The 25,918-nt window shown below is 40.8% G+C and overlaps 1 protein-coding gene across 1 annotated transcript; it reads right to left on the reverse strand.

The window, feature by feature from the left end:
• Nucleotides 1-62: 62 nt before the first annotated feature.
• Nucleotides 63-25,486, reverse strand: galns (galactosamine (N-acetyl)-6-sulfatase). Its single transcript, XM_042493374.1, has 14 exons — nucleotides 25,351-25,486; nucleotides 25,132-25,255; nucleotides 22,528-22,602; nucleotides 22,280-22,382; nucleotides 20,826-20,969; nucleotides 19,970-20,036; nucleotides 18,739-18,866; nucleotides 18,502-18,641; nucleotides 17,546-17,649; nucleotides 13,079-13,221; nucleotides 12,013-12,115; nucleotides 7,626-7,747; nucleotides 1,844-1,961; nucleotides 63-540 (listed from the first exon to the last, which is right to left on the reverse strand). The coding sequence occupies exons 1-14, from the start codon at nucleotides 25,456-25,458 to the stop codon at nucleotides 454-456; spliced, it is 1,566 nt and encodes a 521-aa protein (XP_042349308.1). The 5' UTR covers nucleotides 25,459-25,486; the 3' UTR covers nucleotides 63-453.
• Nucleotides 25,487-25,918: the final 432 nt, after the last annotated feature.

Here is a 25,918-nt window from a genome sequence, read left to right on the forward strand (position 1 = left end):
ATTCTGCATCAGGGCCACTAATCTGGAAAACTGAGAGTCTCAAAAATACTCATGATACGATATAATAAAAATATTTTTATTACATACCACACATTTGTGCAGTATGCATATATGTAAGAATGATACAGATTGAGTCCAATAATCCAACGTGGCATAATTAATTACATTAGATCAAAATAAATACATTTCCCTTTCTGCTCTACATCATTAAAAGGAGTCTGACTCTTGATGTTTTTCCAGAGCAGGTAAAATCTGTCGGCCCATTAAATTCACAGCTTTAAAAAGCTATTTGCATAATCAATGTAATGTTGTTCTGCCAATTTGCGTTGTCTTCTTTGACATTATGCGTTAACCATTTTACAAAGATCTCAATAAAAAAAACTTTGAAGAAAATATAAGACTGTCTGTTGTTCTGTAGAAAGGCACATCTTCAGGTTTTGGTTCCTCATCATCTCAGTGCGGCCAGTCACACTTCCAGGGTTCAGACTTGGGAACTTTGAGACACTTTCCTAACTTCTCACAGCCTGCAGGGGCCCAATTCTGTAACACAGAACAGCCGTAACAGTAAGCACAAGAATATGTTGTTATAAGAGATACTAGTTATTAACAGGAAGATGCATCACTGTTTTATGTCCCATCATGTGACACAAGGGTCTCCTGTCCTGTGTCATTTGTCTCTGGTTTTGATTCAAGTTTTTTTCTCTGGCTACAACGTGTACCCTGTGTTATTAAATATATCGCGACCCATCATGTTTAACATTTGTCACATGAAAAAGCTTTTATGGATTGCTAGTTCATGTAATTATACCATATTGTATAAATCATTCCATGATGAGTGGTAATATTACAGACTAGGTTTCACATTGCAAAGTTGTTTGCAATTACTTGTAAAAAAAAAGTAAAAAAAAAAAAAAAAAATTTGTTTGGCGTTTTGCCTCGTTATATTTCTAAACATTTCTGAACATGCCAGGTCACTACCTTTTTATTAAGTCCGACCTCAACTGAGCGCTGAGAGATTACATGTCCATAAATGACCAGAAAATAAGAGGGAAACAAACAAATACAGGCAGAGCCTCTGCTGAAAAGAGGGTCATAAGTGACAAGTGAGAGGGATTTTGTTTGAGCCTATACATTAATTCTTAGTTTTTTTTTCTCTGAAAGTCCTGCATATTATCTTTAAACTTATCAAATTTCAGTTTCCGTTCAATTTGTGGATAATGTATTACCCGAGATACAAGATATAACAAGTCAATAGATTCATATTAGGATGAAGCAGGTTAAGACTTTATGTTAAAGGAAAAGTGCCCAAACATTTCTGATTCTAACTGTGCTTAAAATTGGGTTTATTTTCTTCACCACAAGGGGGGAGTGTCGTGTCATAAATAAATCCACAGCAGCAGAACGACGAGTCACTGTTCAATCCAGCTCTTTTAAATACTCCCACAGGATAGAGGAGTAAAGGTCCAGATTAAAGTGAAGACTTCTGACTCCATCAAACATGACACACATTCTGGAGTTGGTTAGTGAGAGAAATCAATAAATATGAAAGGTGGAACAGTCTGCTGGTTCGATTCCTCTTTGGTATTAATTTATCAGATGCACAAATGTGATAGAGATAACAGAGATAAAGTTTAGGCATGCCCATTTTTGAGGCTGCTGGCCCAAAGAAAATTCCAGTATCTGCTGCGAAAACTGAATTGGCTTTGGTCCACTGCCTCTGGATACAGTGGAAAAAGACTTACCTGCTACACACGACAAAGCCTGTTTTCACAATATACTTTTTTTTAATTTTGCTATTTCACCAATAAAGTGGATCAGGATATATATTTTATGAAAATCTCACCATCACCGCAACGTCACACATGTTGAGCTGGGGAATACCAGGTATCAGAGTCTTCTTATGCTGCTCCACAACTGGAGAGATCCTGCGCAGCACATCCTGGTACTCCTTAGTCAAAACACTGCAAACACACAATGCAAACAGTCACTAAGGGTGCAAGTTACAACCAGGTTCAATATCTATTACCTGCCTAATTTCAGGGGGGATACCAATCGAAATGAGATGAGAAAAACTAGTAAAGAAAATGTCCATCACAATTTTCCAAAGACAACACCTTCAGATGTCTTGTTTTGGCTGACCAAAAGTCCAAAACTCAAAGATAATCAGTTTGCAATGAGCCCGCATAACAACAGGCAGCAAACCCCTACATTTTAGAAGAACGAAGCAACAGATGCTTGGTGTTGTTTCTGGTGATGTTTTTGCTTGAAAAAATAATTAAGACAATTAATTGAAATTTTAAAATAGCCATTTATTTTTCTGTCAGTCACCTAATTTTGAGATCTGTTTAATTTACAATGGCTTCAACAACTCAGTCTATTGATAAAGTATATGTAATCTATTTCCATCATTACAATCAATATCTACATTATTTTTACATCTGAAAAAAAAAATGCTAAAATTCATAACACGTCATTAATTCATTTGCAATGAATCTCAACTTGTAAATTTAAACTTTTTGTAATCTGTAATCTTTTGTATTAGTACTTAGTCTTGAATCTTTGATCAATTATGCAATCTTTGTTTTTCACTTTTTTGTAATTAGGATTATTGCTATTTAATAGGAAGTTATTTTCAAAAACCCTTTCTGACTTCTAACCTCTCCTGCACAATGCTGAAACTTTTTAAGTTCCTACTGTATTTTCAATAGACATGGATGTGCAAATAAATAAAATACGACAAAGCTTAAATGTAATAAATCAGTGTCTCCTCATATATATATTTGTTTATAATGCTTATCCACATCGACACCAACAGACACGATCTGATTTTCTTCTTATTCGGTTTTGTCCGTTTGTTGTGGAATATTGTAATGAATAAACTGCACACATGTATCCAGTCCAAGCTTAAATCACTACATCAAAGAGGGGACATGCTGCAGCTTTCAATGACAAAAGCATAAACAAACACACACACACACACACACACACACACACACACACACACACACACACACACACACACACACACACACACACACACTGTCCACTTGGGCACCCTATGGGAAAGCGCACTCAGCAGGGTGAACTATGTAACCTCTATCCCATCCCCTGTCTCTCAATTACTGCTGTTGGACACCAGTGAGCCCGAGCACCTCTGTGCATTATTATATTCAGTGTGTAAAACACAGGGGCCCCGAAGGCTTTCAAAGGAACGCTGCTCTCAGTAGGACCTGTAGGGTTAATGGGCTGTGTGTGCACGCGTCTGTGTGTGTGTGTGTGTGTTGGGGGAGTGGGCGTCTGGTGGCGTGACACACAGATAGACAAATATCAGCAGTGCAATTACACCCTTGATACACTCGCCGGCAGCACCTGTGCCAGCCTTCCATCCTCCCTCCACTGCAAACCCAGCCCTCTGATTGGCCCCCAGGGAACATGTGCATGTGTGTGAGGTGAAGTGTCAATTAGAGTAATAACCCCAGGCCCTGTCCAGCTCACACCTACCCTCCCTCTTAGATCTCCCACAGGGCAGCAATGCTTCCTCCATCAGCCAGCACCTGCTCCTTTCCTCGATAGTCTCAGCCTTTACTTTCCCCTACAATTACTCGACTGGTAGTGCACTGACTGCAATTAGTCTCTCTCCTGGTGTGCCACCGCATTCGTCACAGGCTAACTGTGTACGCATTTTGACCCCGCCTTATAGTGAAAAAAAACTGGATAACTCCCTTCGGTTAAAAATCAGACATTCAGATTAAATTGCTTCAGCTATCTAAAATCGCGAATTCTGCTTTCGCCCGATCTCGATCAGCAGGAGGGATATTTCATTCCCCTCCTATCTGTGCCCGCTACTGATTGTTGCGATTCATTTTGTGATAAGTGATGAAGCAACTTAATAAAAGTAAATGTAAGGGAGATTTATCAGACTGCTACAAGTATTCAACTCCTCCATACAAAGTCTGCAAGCGAAGCACACTAGGAAACTCGACATTAAGTTTTCTGTTGTTTTGTCTATGCACCGAAAATCTCAGACTGCAGACCTCTAAATCAAAAACTAATAATATCATTTGTTTATACCCTCTCTGCAAACAAATAATAAAAAGCCCACAGTCAGCACTGCTCATTATCATGATTATAACCCTTAGCTTACTGGTGGAGAGGCAAAATCTGGAATAATAAGCAGGCTGTATGCAAATGCAGTCTTTTGATTTATAATGTATGGCACCCAAGGGGGATGGGGGCATTGCTCAGGTGTGTCACCACTCTGATTACTGATTCATAACACTATTGCTGGAGCACACACACACACAAACAACCACACAGTGGCAGAAGGTGGGGGAATTGAGGAGACAATCAAATACATCTGTCCTGCCTTCCCCTCCCCTCCACCTCCGTCTCCACCCCGGTGGAAATTGAGCACTTCAGTAAGGACTATTGATTGGGGACACAAGAGCTCGGTGGCAGGCAGCAGATGAGGCCAGACTGTGCAGGGCTGCCTGCAGTGTTGGGGCTGGGACTACACTCTGGATGACCGTGGGCTCTGGGGACGTGAGCTGAGGTAGGTGGCGTGAAAGTAGGATGTGTTAACCTCGGGGCGGTGGGTCACCGAGATTGAGGGCAAAGTGGAAGGAACAGGGTTCCCACACATTTTCATGGATGGAATTTCAAATCTTTCCATGATTTTTCAAGGACCCAAAATATTTTTTTCATGCCCCACGTGCTCAGCGTTTTTTAAACATACAAAATTACAGCAGTATTCAAACATAATTTCAGTGTCCCATATGATGTATTCAAGGACTATTTTTTTTAACAGTTTTTGGCTGTGATAAGCTGTGTGGATTTTTGGGGAAAAAGAAAAAAAATGCTGTTTCGTTTTCTTAAAATATCAGTGGTAAATACAAAATACAGCCATTTAAAGTTGTGTGCTCCTCTGAAGCCAAAAGTGCTTAAAAAATTTTCTGACATGCCCAGTGGGCAAACATAAAGGGTGAGACAGAACACAGGGAGAAAACTGAGAAACGTTCGTGATGAACAAATGAACAAAAACAACTCCAACATTGTCACACGTTGACACATATTAAAGCCACCGAACGTCATTGGATGCAGGAAATACATTTTCTGATATGTTACATTAATATAACTTCATTTATTACACACAACACATTTCCATTATTTTTCTAAAACTTTCCATGATTTTAACTGGTGTTATTTCTTTTCCAGGCCTGGAAAATGTGATTGTGAAATTGCATGACTTTTCCAGGTTTTTCAGGACCTTGGGAAGCCTGAAGGAAGCAAAGATGCAGTGAAAGAATCTAAAGGGGATCCAGACTCACTGAGTTAGGTAGATTCTGGACAAGGAGACCACCCACACCTGCCTTGCCATCCCCTAAACTCAAATCAAATCAGTTATAAGACACAAGAAAAACAATTAAAAACTAACATATTGGTAATCCCACATTCTCTTCTAGGTTGCGTAATTTTAATATTCACTGTTTTCCTCGGTGAGTGCTCCGGACTGAGGATTGAGTGTGTGTGTGTGTGTGTGTGTGTATGTGTGTGTGTGTCCTCTTTGCTATATCACATCCTGCGACAGTAGTGAAGGTATGTGTGCAGACAGGCCCTACATCATCTTAAGTGGCTCTTTAGGTGCAGACAGAGATTAATGATGGCCAGGCAGCGAGTCCAGCTGGGGGACCGAGGAGCACACGGACAAAACGCACACATACACATGTGTACACACACACTTAACTAGGATGGAAGAGACGGTCCCAGTGGATCGGAGGGACAGCAGCTGAGTGGTGAGAAGTGAGCTGAGGTGTACAGCAGTAGGTGAGAAGTAACAAGGCAAAAGGTAAGAGAAAAGTTTGGAAAGGTAGGGGAGTGAATAGTGTTGATTAGATTGGAGAGAGGAACAGTGAAGAGGGGGTTTGACCCTGCAGGCCGACACAATGACCCTTCTCTGCAGAGGTGAAAAATCTGTGTGCATTTTTGGTTCGTGTGCACATCTAGCTCTCAGCACAACACATGGCTGAGTATTGATTGGTTTTTGCTTTTTTTTTTATTCTTCCAAGTGAATAGCAGGGCTAAAAGGTGGGCAATTGAAAAACAACATTAATGTTTTATCATCCAATCTCACTCCAGAACTGAAAGCAGTTGGAGCAGGAGGCAAAGAGGAGATGAGGCTGGAGCAGAATGCGAGAGGCAGAGTTGCAGAAGGGAGAAACGAAAGGTCAGTCTGGGGAGGTTTTATGGGAGGAGGGAGCTGAAATAAACACTATGAGTAAAAAGGAATATTCTCTCATCAAAGGAATTCTTTGATCTTTATGTATTAATCATGCCTTCAGCTTGCGTCATTTTTTTTCTAAATGATCACATAAATATTCTGCATTGACAGTCCACACTAAAAACGATGCTCATCTAGCTTTGCACCCTTAACCTGGACATATGTTGTACGATTTCAGCCCGGTTCTGACTCGATTTTTGAGCTGCACAAATCATTTTAGAGTCAAACCAAATTTCTGCTTTATATTTGTAGTTTACCATGCAGTGTACAGAAAGGAGCAGCATCGTTCATGGCCCGATAAATCGCTCCCACCTGATGTCCGAAATTCTGATTGTCAGGCAGCTGGAGCAGAATCAAGAGTTGATTCCCATAGGTCAGTGCCCTCTTTCTCACTGTGCCAGTGCAAAGAAGCAAACATGTGTTCAGAAATGATGGAGACCAGGTCGGTCAAACTGTAGCAACAACATACGTGCTTGTTTGGTGTTTCCTAAACAAGAGAAATACTGGCAGGAAATAGCTGCTAATTTTCAGCTGGCTGGTAATATTTTTAGTTCTGACAGACCTCCGCTAGCAAACAAACATCTACCTGCCTCGCAGCTTTCAAATAATTTTTTTCTTTTTACAGTTGTCAAAAGCCAGAAAGGTCCACAGGGGCCAACCAACTGTTTTTTATTGTCTATTTTGAACGCACAGTGTGAGCACATACATAGTGAGCTTTGGCCTTACATTACAGACGATTTCTTCGTACACCAGGAGTTTGAATTAAATACCAACATTTGTTAAATCACACAGCGGTACACGAAACAAAGTTTAAAAAATGAAATTACATTTGAAAAACACAGCATATATCCAGTTTCATTTAGTAATAATCTTATTTCAGCTTTGACTGTCTGTGTCCTCTGGTGTCACTCTCTTTTCCCTGATTCTTAACTCTCCTCTGAGCAACGACACACAAAACTCCATTAAACAGCACTCGCTCTCAATTTAGACATGAACAATTTATCTTGCAATTTTAACCTGTAGCGGTGCACCGGAGGGTTGAGGGCCAGATAGTGATCTTTAAGGAGCTGTTTGCAATCACAAAGAGAAGGGTGTAATCAGGCGAGCTCTGGCTGAGCGGATCAATCCAACGCCTTCTTCTTCATGCCACTGAATCAGCATTGATCTTATACACCGTCTGTGCTACCAGCAGGCAAACTGCTTTCCTATTCTCTTCATTTCCCAGCATCTCTTCACTTGTTCCTGGTTGACTTCACTCTCCTCCCTTTCTCATTCTTTCCTCTTTCTTCACCTCTCTCCCTGACTGGAAATCAGCTGTAAGCAGAATTGAAATTTTCAGGGAACTAACCTGATGGGGAACTTTTCCCCGGGATCGCGGCCCAGGTGGAAAATGAGAGGCTGCAGTGTGTGCTCTTTCTGCTCGTGAGTAGTCACACCCGGGACCTCTTGACCTGGACAGAAGTTGATGCCCTGGAAGAGAAATCACACAGAAAGACACAAACCTTTTTTGTGTGTTTTTACAAGAACAGATACATATTGATTCTAATATATTTTCATTTAAAGGAAATCTCCAGATTGGTTCTTATTTATGTCACGGCCCTGTCTTCTGCTTGTATGCTGGATTAAGACTGCAAACCACTTGCTGCCCTATTTGGCTGCAAAACCTCAGTCTATCTCTACAGAGCAACACAACACAATATTTGAAGTAAGTCCCACATGCAACAAATAAAAAAAAATATTATTCTCTTTATGGACCACAAACCTAAAAACAAAGAAAAAAAGATCTTTACATCCCATTTCTTAACAATTCTTGATATTATTTCTTCTCTCTAATGACTTTTCAACTTTCTGTTTTTTCCTGCAAAGGTGTGTGTCCAGCATTTGATCATTTTTAGTCATCTATTTCCAGTACCAGTTCTAGTTGAAACATGTGTAAACAAGGACATTTCTGTGTGTTTTGTCATGTGCAATAAAAAAAAAAGCTACAATGAACTCAGCTAAAAAGATCTGGATGTTTATGCTTGCAGCCACCTGCTACTCTGAGCTCAGTGCTTAATCTCATTGTAGTGTAGCCTATATGCATATTGTCTTCCAATCTGTTGTGTTGTTTATGCAGCTACTGTTAGTACATCATGAAGGGGTTGAAATCACTGGCAAAATATTGGACTTTTCTTCCATGTGCTGCCTCCCCCCTTCATCTCTCCACGCCTTCGCTCCTGCTCCCTGACTCCATTCCCGTGAGCCTGGCAGTGATCACAGCCTGATTGAGTCACACTCACTCCTCCAGAGCCCCCTGGAGCTCTGCCCCCTCCTTCAATACATACACACACACACACACACACACACACACACACACACACTTTTTGATGAGCACAACTAATATCGAGAAAGCATTCATCTGTAAGGCACTGTTGCTGCCCCCCTCTGAGATCGCTCAACGGAGTGCCTCAAAAATACATATAGAAGAGAGAGAAAGAGAGCATGTGAGAAGGATAGATACCCCCCGCCCTGCAGAACCTCCTCTGATCCAGACTTGTCCTGTCTTTTGAAGCCAAAAGCTTAGAAATGCAGAAAAGAATGAAGAAGAGGAAAAAAAAACTCATCCCAGAGGAGCAGCCAGAAAGGCCTGCTGTGTGCATCTCTCTGGCTCGGTCTCTTATACCAAAGACATAACAGCAATAACTCCGTATCTCTCCTGACATTAATGCTATGGATACAAGTGGGCTGCTTTCAAACTGGAGCAGAGCAGTTTTATTGCAAGATAAGGTGCAGGAGAATCCAGCAGTGGCAGGATGGATTTTGGAAAAGGAAAGATTTGGCATGTATATTAATCCAAAAAAGTGTATGTATTGAAAGGAGAACAATCACTTTGTATAGATCGAGCTAAATATTTAAAACTATTTCTACTGTAAACATATGTACTTTGCAGTAGAATTTTTTTTTACAGGGATGGCCAGATGGGGCTACTGAAAATCTTGGGGTGGGACACCAAAACCAAAAACTGAGGCTAAATTCAGACATTCAATGCTGTTTAGGTTTATAAGCTAGTTGAAAACTATGTCAATATGAGAGTTAAAGAATCACATACTGATATACTTTGGTTTGGATTTCACAGTTAATGAACAGTTATCTGATGTGCATACACTAATACCAGTTCAGTTGACATTTTGAGTTCCCCTGGTTGTCCCTTCCTTCCAAAAACAAATACACAGCTTCATTTTGTAAGGAAAAAGTCTTAAAACCCATTGTCATTCAGATATCTTAAGGTGAAAGTTCAAAGGCCCTGACACAACAAGCCGATAGTCGTTTTTTTTCCCCAGCTGATTCAGCATATTCAACCGGCGGCTGCAGCAGCGGCAGAGCCCGTCAGCGAATAAAATCACTTTGATTGGCAGATCGGCTCAGCACATGTGAAGAGCGAGTGACGTCAAGACAAACTTGTTATAGAAGCTGAAATTGTTTTTCTTTAGCTGTTGAGCTCTTAAATATGCTTTATTCTTTCATCACTGTGTTGTGTTGTTACTGTGCTAACAGGCTAGCTAACATCATGATGGTCTTCTGTTTGCCCTTTTTAAATGATGCTTACAGACGATCACGTCTGCTGAGAGGTTTTTCCCCTCATGCAGGTGAAGAACATAGTTGGCCATCACTTCGATGTGTTCATGTGCAACTTTTTGGCCAAGACATGGCAACGTGAGGCAACGCAGCAGGCGGCTTTCGTTGCCACTAGTTCTCTTATGACAGATTGGTGTGTCCGGACCTAAAACGGACGCTTTAAAAATATCTATGCCGGTGGTCCCCTCACCAAAATTTTGCCTAAATTTGGAGCATTATTTAGCCTCTTTCTTGCAAGCTGTGCTGACATGGCTGGTAACATGGATACCGTGTGTTGTCTTATATTACCTATGTAGCTTTAAAAAGAAGTATGCAACAGGATCTTACATACAGTAATGTTGGCCTCCAATTATGTTCTGTTATGATCTGTGGACCATTCGCCAGAAGTTGATCGGTTCCAGGAAGGCTTAATATGCTTAAAACTGCTGCAATGTTTGCTCTCACCTTTTGCCATAAAGTCAGTGAACCAGATGCAGTTTAGCAAGTGTAAGTGTGTTAATATCATGAGGTCCAATCCAGCTCAAGAGTCTCTTTTGTCATTTTCTGCAAGACAATTGATGAAGAAATAGAAACCAGCATATGACTAACAGGTGACTGTGAAACAAGTCTTTTTTCAGGTTACATTCATCACCTTGAGGCATTCGACACAGTTAAAAAAAGCTATCACACCTGCCGTAGAGCTCCTACTGTATCACAAGTTACTCAGCAATCCAGATACAAAGGAGCCACAGTCACGACAAACTATATTTCGCAATATTAACATCACCACACTGCCTCCAGAGAGTTTGATGAGAGCCATTTAAGCCTGTGAAATTTCTCATTTTCCTCATGGCTGAGCTGCATGAACACAGCCAGGACAGAGCGATACGTCTCCCAGCTATTAACCTGTAATTTTGTTCTTCTTCACAGACACACATCTTCCCTTGTTTATTTTCTTACCATGGGCCAAGAAAAAATAAATTATATTTTAAAGTATTACCAGAGCTGAAGAGCAAGCGAGAAAACATGATTTTTATGTCAGTGAAAAAAGGGCGTTTGATGGTGTATTTCTGCTGCAGACAAGTGAAGCTTATATTTTTAAGGTTTTAAAGGTACAGATAATTTTGAAATCATCAGTAATCCATGTTATTCTTGCAAGAAGTGGCCTAAACAAGGACCTTAAAAATGTTTTCCTTCTAAGGCTTATTTTCCAAATATTTCATGCATGGTCTGACTCTGTGAAACGGCTCAAAAAGTATGTATACTTTTTTCATGTTTATAAAATGTAGTTGTGTTACATGAGACAGACAGTTTAAGGATTCAACCGTACTGACACAAAGCATGTTGGGAATTTGACTCTCGCTCCCTCAAAAGAGCTCAACAGTCTCTCCATGAAACACATGCAGGACAGACATGTACATGCTCATCCTTTCTCTCTCTCTCATGAACACACACACACCAATCGATAGGCAACTCGCAGGCAATCAGACGCCATTATTTGTGAAGTTCCACTTCAGTTCACATGAGCTGATAAAGGAGGCTGCTATTGATTCAGCGGCCCTGAAGGAGAGAGCAATTTAAGCGACCGATGGGGCATAAAACAAACTGGATCACAGGAAAAGCAGAACCATGATGGGAGGACAGGAGGACATGTTTTTACGGACAGGGGATAGAAAGAAGAACCGCACTATCCCGCTTCTCAAGTGTCACATTTCACTTTTCTCCCGATACATTTAATCAGCACTGAGTTGATGTAATTACGACCGAGAGACACTGCTGGCATCTGCCTTTCTTTCTTCCCTTTGAGCTCCGTGGTGCCAAAAGAACAAGTCTACAGCGGGGAACGTCGGTATGTAAATGCAGAGGAAGAAAATCTCCACTGGAGTCAGAACAAACAAGTCAACTGGTTGATGAATGATGTAAGTTCGCTGATGTGGGGGGTTCGTCATTAATATTCATTACGCTCTGATGTACACAGCAGTCAACTGATGAGCCATTTTCAAGATAACACCAACAGAGAAAGTGTTTGTGTGTTTGAGTGAGATTAGGAGAGACAAAGAGGGAGGATGTGGCACTGCAAATCAGGAACTGAGGAAACAGAGATGGCGGCACAGAGTTGCTATGTTAAAAGGGAATCTTACGTTTTGAAACTCTTCCAGTGAGTTGCTCCAGGTCCAGTAGTGTGCCTTGTATTGTCCGAGCCTCACAGCCATCAGCTCATTCCCACGATAATAGAAGATCGGCCTGTTGAGGACGAGAAGAGGGAAAAGTAACGCTCAGATTTGTTTCCTTAAAGACGAATTTGAACCAAGTAAGGAACTTCTGTTTCCACCCATTCTTACATTTTCTTCTAATGAAGGAAAGTAATCTTTCTAATGCCCTAAAAACCACAAATTTTAAATTCTCTTCACTTACATGAGACATCAACAGAAAAAATCTGCAGCCATGTAAGCGGCCCTATGGGGCTGTTCATAGACACAGTTGCGTTTTGAGAAAAATGCTAACATCAGTGTGCTCACAGTGACAATGCCAACATCGGGTATCAGGTTAAAGTTTATCAAATTCGCCATTTTAGGGTAGAATATTATCATGCATTTAGCACAAAGTAGTGCTGAGGTCGATGGGAATGTAATTAGTTTTGCAGGTAAGCCAAAGTGTCGGACAAAATACAGTTTTGACCAGATGATAGCACTAGAGGAAAAAGGGATGGAAATATGATCACCAAAGTTGATTCCCTTCATCCTGATGGGGAAAGCATGTACAAAACTCCATTATGATACTTTCCATAGTTAGTGAGATATTTTAGTCAAAGTACCATGGTAGTAGTATGGTTAAAAACGCTGCCTTGTTTGCGCCGGCTGTAGCTCAGGAGGTAGAGAAGGCTGCACATTAATCAGAGAAATCGGCAGTTCGATCCCTGACTCCTTCAGTCTACATGTCAAGGAATCCTTGGGCAAGACACTAAACCCCAAATTTTAATGGAACTTGAATCAAATGTGAAAATTTAACTGAGTAGCAGGTGACGGCAGCCTTTGTCACCTGCTTTGTGTGTGAATGTGACAAATAGTGTTAAAGCACTTGGTCAAAAGACCAGAAAGGCCATTTACCTCTTGCATGAAAAAAATCAACACTAATTCCTCTAAAAAGCATTATAAAATACAGTATAAAGGAGATCTGTATCCCACAGGCCACATATGCTGTACTTGCCTGTCTATGAGTGTGTTTGAGCGGTTTAGCAGGACAGGCGTCAGGTCCAGTCCATCCAGGACTGTGCCAGCGGGAGGGCTGATGCCGGCCAGAGCCAGACTAGTGGTGAATAGATCCATCACACTGGCCAACTGGAAATTAACCTGGAAAAGGATAAAGAAAACAAACAAGCAAACAAAAAACTATAATCAATACCTACAGGGAGCCATTTCACACAACCTGTGAGTCAGGAACAGAAAAAGTGAAGACTTTCGAAGAAGTTAGGACGAGCCAAGTGTCCTCTCAAGGACAAAAATCACTCACACTCTCTCTCTCTCTCACACATGCACACACACACACACACACACACACACACACACACACAAAAACATTACTCAGTGCTAATGTGCTATTCTTTTTACCATCAATAAACTGGTCATGGTTTCTCGTTCATTTATAAGAATTGCCCTCTAACTGTCCCTTGATCATTTGTTTCTGCCATTAGTGACAAACAATTACAAGTTATCAATCCAAGAATGAACAGTTTTATGCTCCAGGAACACCACAAGCCTGCTCTTTTGCACTGGGCTTTCTTCATGACCGTATACAAGGTAAGAATGCACAGTCATGATAGGATGCTTGCGTGTGTTGTTGTGCGTACACATGTAGGAAAGAGATGCATTTCTTCAGTCTCCTCTCTAATCTCTGCTTGCAGGTTTATTATAAAGCCTCCAAAATGCTTCTCTTTCTAAATTAGTTTTTTTGGGAAGGAAAAGGAAAAAGGAGGAGCGAAGAAAAAGCAGAGAAAGTAGGAAGAGGACAAGGCCCGGGCAAGCAGGCGGCTGGAGCTGGAGCGAGCTGGTGTTTTATCTCCTTCTCCCAGTCCCACTGAAAAGCTTTATTTTATTTATAAACTTTGAACTATTTTCAGATAAAATGACATTTTTTCGTTGTCATCCTTGATCTTCCGTTCCATTCTCTCCTGAGCGAGCCTTAGAGGGAGACAGCACGCTCACAATCAGATAGCGCTATCAGGCCTCTGCAGCTGCACCACCATGTGCCGCTGTGCTCCTATCGGCAGCCAGCACACATACAGATACAGACACACACACACACACACACACACACACACACACACACACACACACACACACAAGCTCCTTAGCACTGAAATGAATTCCCTCTTTCTTCTGTATCCACAGAACCAGCCGCAGAAAAGGCTTTGCAATGCATTCCATGATCTATCTGCACATCCAGACTCTCTCTCTCTCTCACACAATCTTTCTCTCTCTCTCTCTCTCTCTCTCTCTCACACACACACACACACACACACAGATTTAGCCCTTTACTTCATTTTTCTTTTTTTTTTAAAGTCTCCCTCACACAGAAACACACAAACCATTAAACAGGACAGGACAAAAGGACACAAGAAGAAGCAAAAGTGACATTTAGTTGGTAATAACTTGCATGACCAAAAACCTTTAGGCTCACACTTCTCTGACAGAGAAACTTATCTCATGAGTCCCCATCTTTTTATTTCCTTCCTTTATTAGCTCTGCCCTCGTTTGCAGTCAACACTGAACTTCATTCTTTCTTCACCCTTTGTTCTTTCCTCTTTTTTTGACTGACTCATCACTCTCTATTAACGTCACACTCTCTGTCTCTCGTTTCTGTCTGTGTCGTGAGTGGTGATGTTGGTTATCTGAGGAGGCAGCGCTTCTATCCCCGTCTCTGCTACTCTGCCTATGTGTCTGCTGCCTGATAAAACACAACAAAAGGAATTGGGACGCTCGACAACGTTGTGGGGCCGACAACCCACCCGCCTCTCCATTTTTGTTCCTGCAGCCACCACCCCTCATCACCCTGGCCCCCCTCGCCGCCCTCAGGCACTGCGAGAATGCTGAATGTGCACCTGCTTCAGACCGGCCATGCTCCTTCATTCCAGTACACCTCCCTCCATCCTCCTAAATATGAGTGACTGACGATTTCTGTTCAGACATGTCAAGTTAAATCACTACTAGGTCCTTTTTGGTGGTCTTCCTATCGCCAATCCCCCCCAAAAAACTTGTTTCCTCTTGACACTGTAAAGATGAATCTGCTCTCAGTTGCACAATGAACCTGCTGAAATCTCCCTTTAACAAAGGCTTGCATGGCTATTTGTTGTCTCCAGCATTTGAGCTTATGGACTTTTCAATACACAGATCAACAGAGATTTCAGAAGACAACAAAACAAGAGAGGGGGGCAACCCTGTGCCTGCTCTGTCCTCCCTCCCAGAGTGATAAATCCAGAGCTGTAGAGCAGCAGCTCCAACAAAGCAGCTTTGTCATCACAACCCAAGAGAGCTTCAGGGAGGATCTACTGACCCTCATTTTTACAGCCGAGGGGTGTGAGAACAAACAAGGGCATAGATTTGGTTTTAATATTGGGGGGGGGACATGTGAAATGCAGGAGGCAGGGGGTTCTACCCAAGGAAATATTAAAGGTCCAGTGTGAAGGATTTAGGGATGAATTTAAAAAACGGAATATAATATAATAAGAATGTTTTTTTGTCCGTGCAGTCTGCCATTGCACCGCCATGTTTCTACAGTAGCCCAGACTGGACAAACCAAACACTGGCTCTAGATGGTGCCCTTTGAGCAGCCTCTCTGCGACAAGCAGTGTTGGAAAAACACTTTTTTTTATGGTAAATTGCTTTATTCAGTGTTTTTACCAGTTAAAATCATTGGGTTTGTTTGTTTGAAAAAAAGAAATCCCTGCAGATAATTCAGCTCCTTATAATAACCTCCTTAATAACTGAATCTTAACTTATCAGAGAAAAACGGTGAGCACACATTAGCATGTGCTAGGCCAGCTGCCCATCTCTGATGAGCCATACAGCGTCTGAGAAACACTGATTTCTAATGTGAAACTGTCTTATTAGAGATCTCTGTGGATAATCCAGCTGGTAAAAAACCTACTGAGCTACGAACAGATGAAATTCTAACAGAGAAAAGTTTCAGCGGGGTCTAATTGGCAATCCTCACCGCTAGATGCCACCCGTCTAAATTTTACACACTAGTCCTTTAAGCGTCAAACACCTAGTTTCCGGCATTCCGGTAAATTTTTATGTCCCTGATTGTGCCTTTTCTGCATCAGTTTCAAATGGGAATTTCTTTTAATGTGGGGCAACACATGCACATGTTCTAAACATTGAGCGGGGATCTGTACCCTGCACATCCCAAAAAGCTATGCCTGTGAATGCAAATGCAAACACACACATAGGTGTTTGTAATGTTATATTTACCTCTGTGTGTATTCCACTAGTCAAGAAACAACTTTCTTGCACATTCTTCTGTCGCACATACAGCTAATCCAACATACATACAAAAGCATATGTGCAGGCAAGTAGGTTCAAACAAAGATTGTACAGACATGTTCTACTCTCTTGCACATGCATATAAAGACATATTGGTCAATTATAAAGTGGCACAGGTGCAGCAAAGCCCTGCAAACACAACACTGTTCCTGGCAGTGTGGCAGTGCCAGCGTCTTTAGCACTCCTCCTTTTCTCTTTTCTACAGCAGCCACCTCTTTTACTTCTTCCTTGCTTCCTTCCCTGAACCCCCCCTCCCTCCTCCCTCTCGTTCCTTTATCCTGAACGCCTGGCATATTCAGATACTGAAGTCCTCATTACGGCTCAATCCAACCTCAGCAAACACACAAACAGATTAGCCGCTTAAGACGCTCCCAATCCCCCTCTCCCTCGCTACTCTGCTGTGCTATCAGGCCCCAGCACACCCCTGTGAGATGAGCCAGGGGCAAGGCTTACTGCAGACTGCAGCCTCCGCTCGCTCCTCCACCAAATCCCTCTGCGTCACAGCCCCGTGTCACAGCTGCCCCTAATACAATTAAAAGTCATTTGCAGAACGCACAGGCTTAGAGGATCACGGTGTGGGTGGGGGGTTAAATTGGGGAGGGGGAGGGAGGAAAGAGAGAGTTTGGAGCATTAATTCCAGCCAAAAAATATTTGAGGAAACAGTGGAAAAAAAGCGCCCACACGCTTCGTGGCTGCAATCACACGGTTTATCTCCACTGTTTCTGGAGTTCAATCACTTGATAGAAGTTGAACACAGTCGAGATTAACTGGTGACGGCGCCGATGGGTCAGAGCGAGCGCGTGTAAAGTGGTAAATGATACACAAATGAAACAAAAAGCAACAATCGTTCAAAAGAGAGGATTAGTGAAGTAATTATTCCTTTACTCTCAACCCTGCGTTACAGTCCTCTGCATCGCCTGTAGCTGCACAGAGAACATTTCAGCTGCTGGTACCTGTTGATAGGCAGAACATTAGGGAGCAGCAACAATGCTTGGAAGAGGAAAAACTGGCTCTGGATCCTGGTACTAAGTCTAGTCTCTAGAGAAGATGTAGGGATTAAGTGAATGATCGTCTTGGATTTTTTTTGGAGGCTTTATTTGGTAAACGCTTTAAATCATGGGGCTATTCTCACCATGCCTCCTTTGATGTGTCCAGGCCACCAGGCAATGGCAGGCTCCCTCATGCCTCCTTCAAAGGTGGTCTCCTTCCCGCAGAGGAATGGCCCGTTGCTCCCGCCTTAAGTATCAGAAGCACAAAAACACATGTATCCATGTATCAAATCACACACACATAAAGCAGATACAAAATGTGTCTTAGATAAAAAAAAAGCACCAATTCAGTTTCACACAGAAACTAGAATCACCACCGTGAGGTTGTGTGCCTCTGTGTACCACTCAAGTTGCACTTACAGTTTACATCCATGTCTGTGAAAACGTGGATACTTCAAACACAACTCCCACCCGGCAGGGCAGACGATCTTTACAATCAGCACAGTTTCATGGTGAAAACCCAAGATTAGTGTTACCAAATCAGTATCTGACCAAATGTCTCTCCTTATTTTCCTGATATATGACGTTAAATAACAGCCAAAAAAATGTCAAAGTGAAGTTGACCTTTCACCTTTTGGATATAAAATGTCTGCACTTTATCATTTCATCCTAACAGCCATTTGGTTGAAATTTTGTTATAATCAGAGTTTGGATTGTTGAGTTAAAGCCGAAAACATGTTTCTTGAGGTAACCGTAACCTTTGAACTTCAACCACCAATTTCTAATTAGTTCATTTTTTTTTTTTTTAAACCAAGTGGATGTTTGTGCCACATTTGAGGTAACTCCCTCAAGGCCATCTTGAGATATTGGCGTTCACAAGAATGACCTTTGATCACCAAAATCTAATCAGTTTATCCTTGAGTCCAAGAGGACGTTTTTGCTAAATTTGTTCCTTCAAGGTGTGAGATACTGCATTCACGAGAAAGAACGAACAGATGGACGGATAACCTAAAACATAATGCCTCCGGCCTCAGCTATGGCCCGTGCAGAGGCATAAAAACTGTGTGAATGTGTCTGAACATTTCAGTTGAGTACCTACTTTCTTTTGGGCCGGATGTCAAAGCCGCGCCGTTGTCTGAGGTGAAGAAGACAAAGGTATTACTGTCAATACCCAGACTCCGCAGCAATGACAAGATCTGACCGATACTGTAGTCCAGCTCCATCACTGCATCACCATACCTACAGACAACAGAGGATTACAGCTTTGATCCGAGAAACACATTCATGTATAACCTTATGCATCTGCTGAGAGTCAGTGAGGTATGATATAATGTACCGGCCTCGCTGGCTCTTCCCTAGGAAGCGTTTGGAGGCATAGACAGGGGCATGAGTGGCGTCTGCTGCCCAGTAGAGGAAGAAGGGTCGCTGGGCTTCAGTCTGCCGCTGTATAAAGTCAAGACCTTCCTGTAGAGGTGACAGAGAGAGTTACAACACTGTCAAATGACTTACTGTAGCTTGATTCACAATACTGCAGTCAATATAAACCAAATAACTCTTTCTTACTTTGTCGTTTTGCCTTTGCATTTTCCAAACAATCAGTCACATTAATAAAAACGCTACTGAAACCAATGTAGCTCCATAAGACGCGCTAATATGAGCTTTACAAAGCACTACTTGATGGATGCATCTTCTCCTTGAGATGACAAAGTATACCTCTTAAGCATGCAGTGTGTCTCTGCATGCTGCTTTTGATCCCTATAGGAAGTGAATGGGAGGGACTGACGTAGGCAGCAGAGATAATCAAGACGAGCGTGTGCAAGAGTCAACAATCCCCTTCTGCTTGTGAATAGCACAGTAATGATCACAGGCCAAAATCAGGCTTTAATTGTGCTTTTAATTTGTTAAATAGATGATCTGTGCTTCTGTGCTTAAACGTTTTGGTGATCCAAAGACTATTTTCCACTCTAAAAAGACAACAAAGTTTTATAAATTCTATAAATTTTTATTAATTCTATAAATTGGTTTAGCTGCTCCACTGAACGGGTTGTATCATCTCAGTAAGGACAGATGAGCCTTAAAGAGATAGTTCAGTTTTTTTTAAAGCGGGGTTGCATGGGGTACGTATCCATATACAGTGTATTACGTACTGTAGATGTCAATCAGCAAGCAGGCTGGAGTCGGACACGGAAGCTAAACGATGTACTGCTGTGGAGGGCTCAGCAGCAGAACGAATTTTAGCCAAATGTACACAATATTTAGAATATTTTCACTGCTTCTCATTAAGTTCAGACAGTGATATCCAATGGTAAAATAAATCTGTTATATCGCTCTCTTCAAAGCCAGACTGCATTGAAAAAAAAAAATTGTGATTTAACATTACTGAACACAGGAGCTTTGTTGCTGAGCCCTACACAGCAGTAGACTGCTTAGCTTCTGAGTCAGACTTCAGCCTGCTTCTCCAAACGGGAGGCGTGCCGACGGTGTCTACTGTATGTAAAACACCGACCATGGCTAAGCACGCCACACAACCCCATTTGAAAAAAATCCGAACTATCCCTTTAACTTACCAGCAAGTACATCTTTGTGAGGTTGGACTCTCCGGTCATCCTGTCAATCTTAAACTCCTCGTAGTATCTGGAAAATAAGTGGGTTGACATGAATCATTAAATAAACACTCATTATTTGTTAACCATCATCCCATCTGAATACCTGCTGAGGCCGCACCGTACCATTTCTCCTCTGCTTATTCAACCGCACAAAACAATTCTATCACAACGACCTGATTGTTTTGTCTGGGCTTTTCAATCTCCTTTTAAATTGACCAAAACTGCCGCGGACAATATCATTAAGACAATGGAGGCAAATTTCCCTCTTGTGTTTGCAGGAGATGTTGGTGAAAGACATATTTGGGAAGTCTCAGCAGAGCTGAGCAGAGGGAACTGTTATGAGGTGTTGCTGAAGCGTGGCACGGCGAGCAGAGAAGCAGTGACAGGCATCTCTCTTTCTTACGCTTCACTTCCTCCAGGTGTCCTCGCACATAGCCAACGCAACCTGCCGTCTCTTGAGGGCTTGTGTGTGTCTGTGTGCACATGTGTCTATGTGTGTGTGTACATATGTCTGTCCAGGGCCCAGGTATGCAGTGCTGATTAAACCCACGGCTAAGCGAAAAACACGCCCGGCTGCCAGTTCCAATGACCCTGAATACACATATGGCTGTTTTGGGGAAAACAAATGGGCGGAAAATGGAATACACAAGCACAGCTGGTACAGAGAAGGAAGAGGAGGGGAGACACTCAACTCATCCAGAGGAGCAGCCAGCCAAACCATTCCACTGAGTCACGGGGGAAAGAAGATTTTTATAGATTTTCAGCCTCTCTTTCTGTCTGCTGTTATGTATATCTGAGTGCTCGGGTGTGATACTACCTGCCAAGCATCTCAGAGTTGTTGTAGACAGGGATGTTGGGTCTGATGCTGCTGTTGTAGGGGCCAAAGTGGCAGTTTGGCGCACCAAACCATTCATCAAAACCACTCTCCAGAGGCAGGTACTGCTGTCTGTGGCCCAGATGCCTGTAGTGACAAACAAAGTGCACTCAAACACTGTCTGATCAACGTGACTAAGGGATCATTCTGCATGTTTAAATTTAGACTACAAATCAAATATACTCGTGCTACTTATTTTGGTGTCTGATTGTAGCTACTACGTCTAAGCTCTCACTGGTTTCTATTCATTTCACTACAGTATGTAAAACAGCTTTTGCAGAGCCTTCAAACTTTGAGACAGGTACATAGTCTATCACATAAACGTTTAGTGTTTGGTGGCAATATTGTGAAGATCTTTTAAGGTCCGGTGTGTAGGATTTAAGGTGATATATTGGCAGAAATATTACACAACAATTTGTTTTCTTTGCGTCAGCAACCTCTTTGCAAAAATTATTATTCAGTGTCTTTAAACTAGTTCAAATCACCTGGTCTATTTGTTTGGCGAGGAAGAGGCCTCTGCGGACAATTCAGCTCCCAGTAAAAACACTCCTAACATCTGGATCTTAAGTCATCAGAGAAAAAAGGTGAACACACATTAGAAGGTGCTAGGCTAAAAGCCCGTCTGCAATGTCTTGAACCGTGTTGGAGAAACATAGATTTGTAATGTGAGACTGGTTTGTTGGTTTTTTTGTTTTTTTTAATCTCTGGAATGGTTTATTTCTCTTGCATGTAAGGATCAGAAAAAAATATGAGGTGCTGATTGCAGACAGGCCGAACAGCATCTGAGAAACACTGATTTGTAACGTTAAACTACTTTGTCAGTGTTTTCTCCCGTTTTAGTGACCTGGTCTGTTTGTTTTGGAGAGGAAGGGACCTCTGTGGGCAATTTGGCTCTTGAGAAAAAAACTCCTGAATGATTAACAATGAAGCAATTCTCACCGGGAGGAGTTTCACCTGGTTGCAATCTGTAATCCTCATCACTAGATGACACTACCCCCCCACCCCCACCCCCCACCACCACCAAATCTGCCATCACTGCTCCTTTAAAATAAGTAGTCATGTTTAAGTGCATTTTTGCAGAGCTAAAACAAAAGGAAGATTTTTGTACCACAAAGAAACGAATGTACATGAATGGATACCTTCAGGAAAAATACGTTCAAACATAAAGTATTGAAAATTAAGTAAAATTATTGTACACTGTGTAAAATAATCATCAGAAATGTTACGTATAATAATTTGGCTACAACATGCAAATTTACTCTATACTTTACTGTATTATGCATGGAGCGTATTCCACAGATTTAATTCACAGCCACCATCACCTTTCATCATTAACATAACCTCTAAAACTTCAGAAACCTCTAAAAACCTGGATTACAGAAAGATAAAGAGCTCACCACTTGCCAACTATCTTGCTGACATAGCCCTTTTTCTTCAGCATCTGGGGTATTAAAATCTCATCCTTAGAGATTCCTCCCACTATCTCCTGTGGTGTGTATGCTATAAAAAAGGGTCAAAATTTAGTGCACAAAACTTTCCATGACTTTATTGCAAACTGTACATTGCAGACTAAGTAATGAGAAAACCTGCAAGAAATCATTTGCAGCTGGCTAATTTGCACAGTAAGGATATACTGAGAGTGTACCGTTCCTGGCGTGGCCATTTGTGGTGTAGAAACCGTTCCTGACAGGCAGCCTCCCGGTGAGAAGTGCAGCTCTGGCTGTTATTAAAATTTACAGAAAGAGAGGTCATTATCTGGATATCTGGGCAATGGTCTTCCACATGCGTTTCATTGGAAAACAAACAGTCAAATGTGCTCTGTTCTTTGTCCTTGCACAAATGTCACATTCATTAGAAATTACAAACTAATCTGTCCAACTCGTAAAGTACTAAATTCAATCAAATATAACATTTGTGTTATTGTCATAGTTAATGAAAATGTGGATTGCTCTGGCATGTATCTGAGTTTTGATGTGTACACTGAAGTCTTTCAGCTTTTCAGAATTTGTTTTCTGTAGCTGCCAAGACCAATACCCTTCGCTATACCCAACTGCTTTTAATGGCTGTGATTCAGCTAAATAATGAACTCTAATCACCGCTGTCAGGTGAAACCCTGAACCTCCACATTTCAATTCAAAAAGAAGAAAAGCAGCTTTTCAGCTTGACTGCCTGGCATTTCTAGAGTCCATCCACAGGAGTTTTATAACTTTTCATGAACAATATGCACACAAACTCTTTTTCGATTACATAGAATTTTACATGGAAAGGAACACAACATGACCATTTGTCAATCAGTCTGTCCTGCCGTGTTACCTTGAATTAGTAAAGAAAACTTTTTCTCCTTGCATGCCAATTATCCTCCATGCGCAGTTGGTGTATATATTGTTTGTACATATTTTATTTTATTTTTTTTCTAGACTGTTGAGTTGTTGGCACCTTGTAACTTTATGTTGCTATTTTGCACCTTGTTTTCTTATTTACTTTGCACCTTGTTTATTATTATTCAATATTTTTAATTTTTTTTTTTTTTTTTTTTACTATTATATTGTTCTTTTTTTTATCCTGTACCTCATAGCTGCTGTTACACTGTAAATTTCCCCACTGTGGGACTAATAAAGGATTATCTTATCTTATCTTATCTTATCTTATCTTATCTTATCTCATCTTATCTTATTTTATCTTATCTTATCTTATTTTATCTTATCTTATCTTATCTTATGCCTCCATGAATATTGGCAAATATATTGATTTACTGACTGATTGGGAACCATGTTAAACAACAGCAACATTACATCAAAACATCTGTTTACAAACTCTTCCAAAATTATAAATGCAATATGATCCAGTGCAAAGAACTAAACAAGTAACTAATCCAGTCGTGTGCTCAGTACTTTACAAACACACACATTTTCACTTAAACATAATATTTAAAAGTGAACTAAAAGTGAGACTTATCTATGCCAGATCCCATACTAAGATTTGCGTTAATTTTCTAGCATAAACGCATGTGTTCGGAAAGTACTGAGCATATGACTGAATAAATGAGACTTGAATTATACTGCTCTAGTTTTGTGTGAGTTTGTAAATGTATGTTTTGATATCATTTCTGCTGATGTTAAATATGGACCCTCATGAATCATCAGTGAATGCTTATATTCTATGTTTTCCCTGGAGGTAAGCACAAAAAAACCCAAAGTTTTCTTCACAAATTCAAGGTAACACAGTATTACTAAGCAATTAACAAATAGTCATTTCAAGGGCAAAGTATTCTTTTAAGTTATCAAAAACAATGAAATGACAAAGCTTAAGTTTAAAGGTTTCTTGCTACCATGACATGACAATACCCGCTTTGCTGCACAGAATTATTGGAACAAACTGTACTTTGTTTTGTATGTTGTGTTTGAGTAAGGGGAGGTGCAAGCTTAATTAAAACAAATAACAAGTGTGGTTCTGTGGTGGGTCCACTGTATTAAGTTTAGGCTACATTAAACCATTTGAAACCTGGGTAAATGGCTTGATAACTTTCAAAGACATGGGAATAAAGCAATGAGTAGCTTAACAAGAAATTACCCCAAAATAAGCTAGAAAATTGAAAAAAAGTGAAAAAAAATAGAAATTAGCATACAAAAAAAAACTAACAACAAAGACAAGAAAGTAAAAATAAACACACACACACACACACACACACACACACACACATATATATATATATAAACGCATAGCAATAACAAGAAATTACCCAGAAACTAGCAAGAAATTTAAAAAAAAGTAAAATTATAAAAAGTACAAGAAAATTAGCAAACAAAAAAGGACAACAATAAAAAACCATGAAAGTAAAAATAAATAAATGAAAAGAAAAGAAATGCTTAATAATCATCATGATTCTGTAAAACAATTTAAAATGTATATTTATAGTAATTTTCATAAAATAATAATTTCCTAAACCACTAATTTCTTGCACTTTGCAGGACATTCGTCATCAAGTTGCTCTTTGCCTTTTTTGCCATGTTTTTGAAAGAAATTGAACCAATTTGCTCAGGGTTTAAATATTTAAATACTAGTGAATGGCGCCTGAATGCAGAGCAGCATGTTATTAGAGCATTTTCGTGATGTGACAATAAAAGACATTAAAAACACGTATAGAAAAGGAAGGTTGCAGCTGCTATGAGAGACAGAAATTATTTTAGCATCTTGCAAAACAGGAACTGCTGGTTCGAGTTCTGTACCACAACATTTTCAGCTGACTCACACGGGGAACAGAGGGGGTTCGCAGTGTAGAAATTTGGAAGTAGCATCCCCTCTGCAGCCATGGCATCCAGGTTGGGGGTTTCTTTAGAGGGCTGGCCAAACACCCCCAAGTCCCCCCAACCCATCTGAAAAGAGGAGGGAAAGACTGAAGAGTTCATACTCACACCAGAAAGGTAAAACACACGTGTAAGCACACACAAAAAACACAGAAAACACTTACGTCATCCATGAGCATGATGATAATGTTTGGAGATGAGACATTTTTTGGCTTTTCTGTCAAGGAACAACATATTACAGCACAGAAGATGGTGAGGCACAGGGCAGACATACTCGCAGTGCTGTGCTGAAGTCACATGAGCAGCAGCTTTGAGGAAGTGAGTTTGTTTGTCTTCGCGCGCGTCGTCAGCGCAACAATTGCGCATACACACAAGCGCAATTGTTTTCAGGTGTTTTCTTGGTTGAATAAATTTAGGTTTTAGATTGTTTTAGCTTGATTGATCTTCATTCAATTGACTTATGAATGTTTGCAGTAGAGTTATTAGTTAGAATTTAATTGTAAAACTGTAAATATGCGTAAAATTGTTCCCAGAAAGTTGGTGCATTCAGGGACTTCTGACAAATGAACGTGCAAATTTAAAAATCAGTCAGAAATAATAATAATTTAAAAAATCGTTTAACAAAATTACAAAACATATTTGATCAGTTTGATAAAATCTTATCTAACCTGCAATCAATACGTTTTATGGATTAAATAGCTACAAAATAGAGTATATATGGTGTATAGAAAG

The sequence above is a fragment of the Plectropomus leopardus genome, chromosome 1 (assembly GCF_008729295.1).
Source record: "Plectropomus leopardus isolate mb chromosome 1, YSFRI_Pleo_2.0, whole genome shotgun sequence".
Classification (NCBI taxonomy): domain Eukaryota; kingdom Metazoa; phylum Chordata; class Actinopteri; order Perciformes; family Serranidae; genus Plectropomus; species Plectropomus leopardus.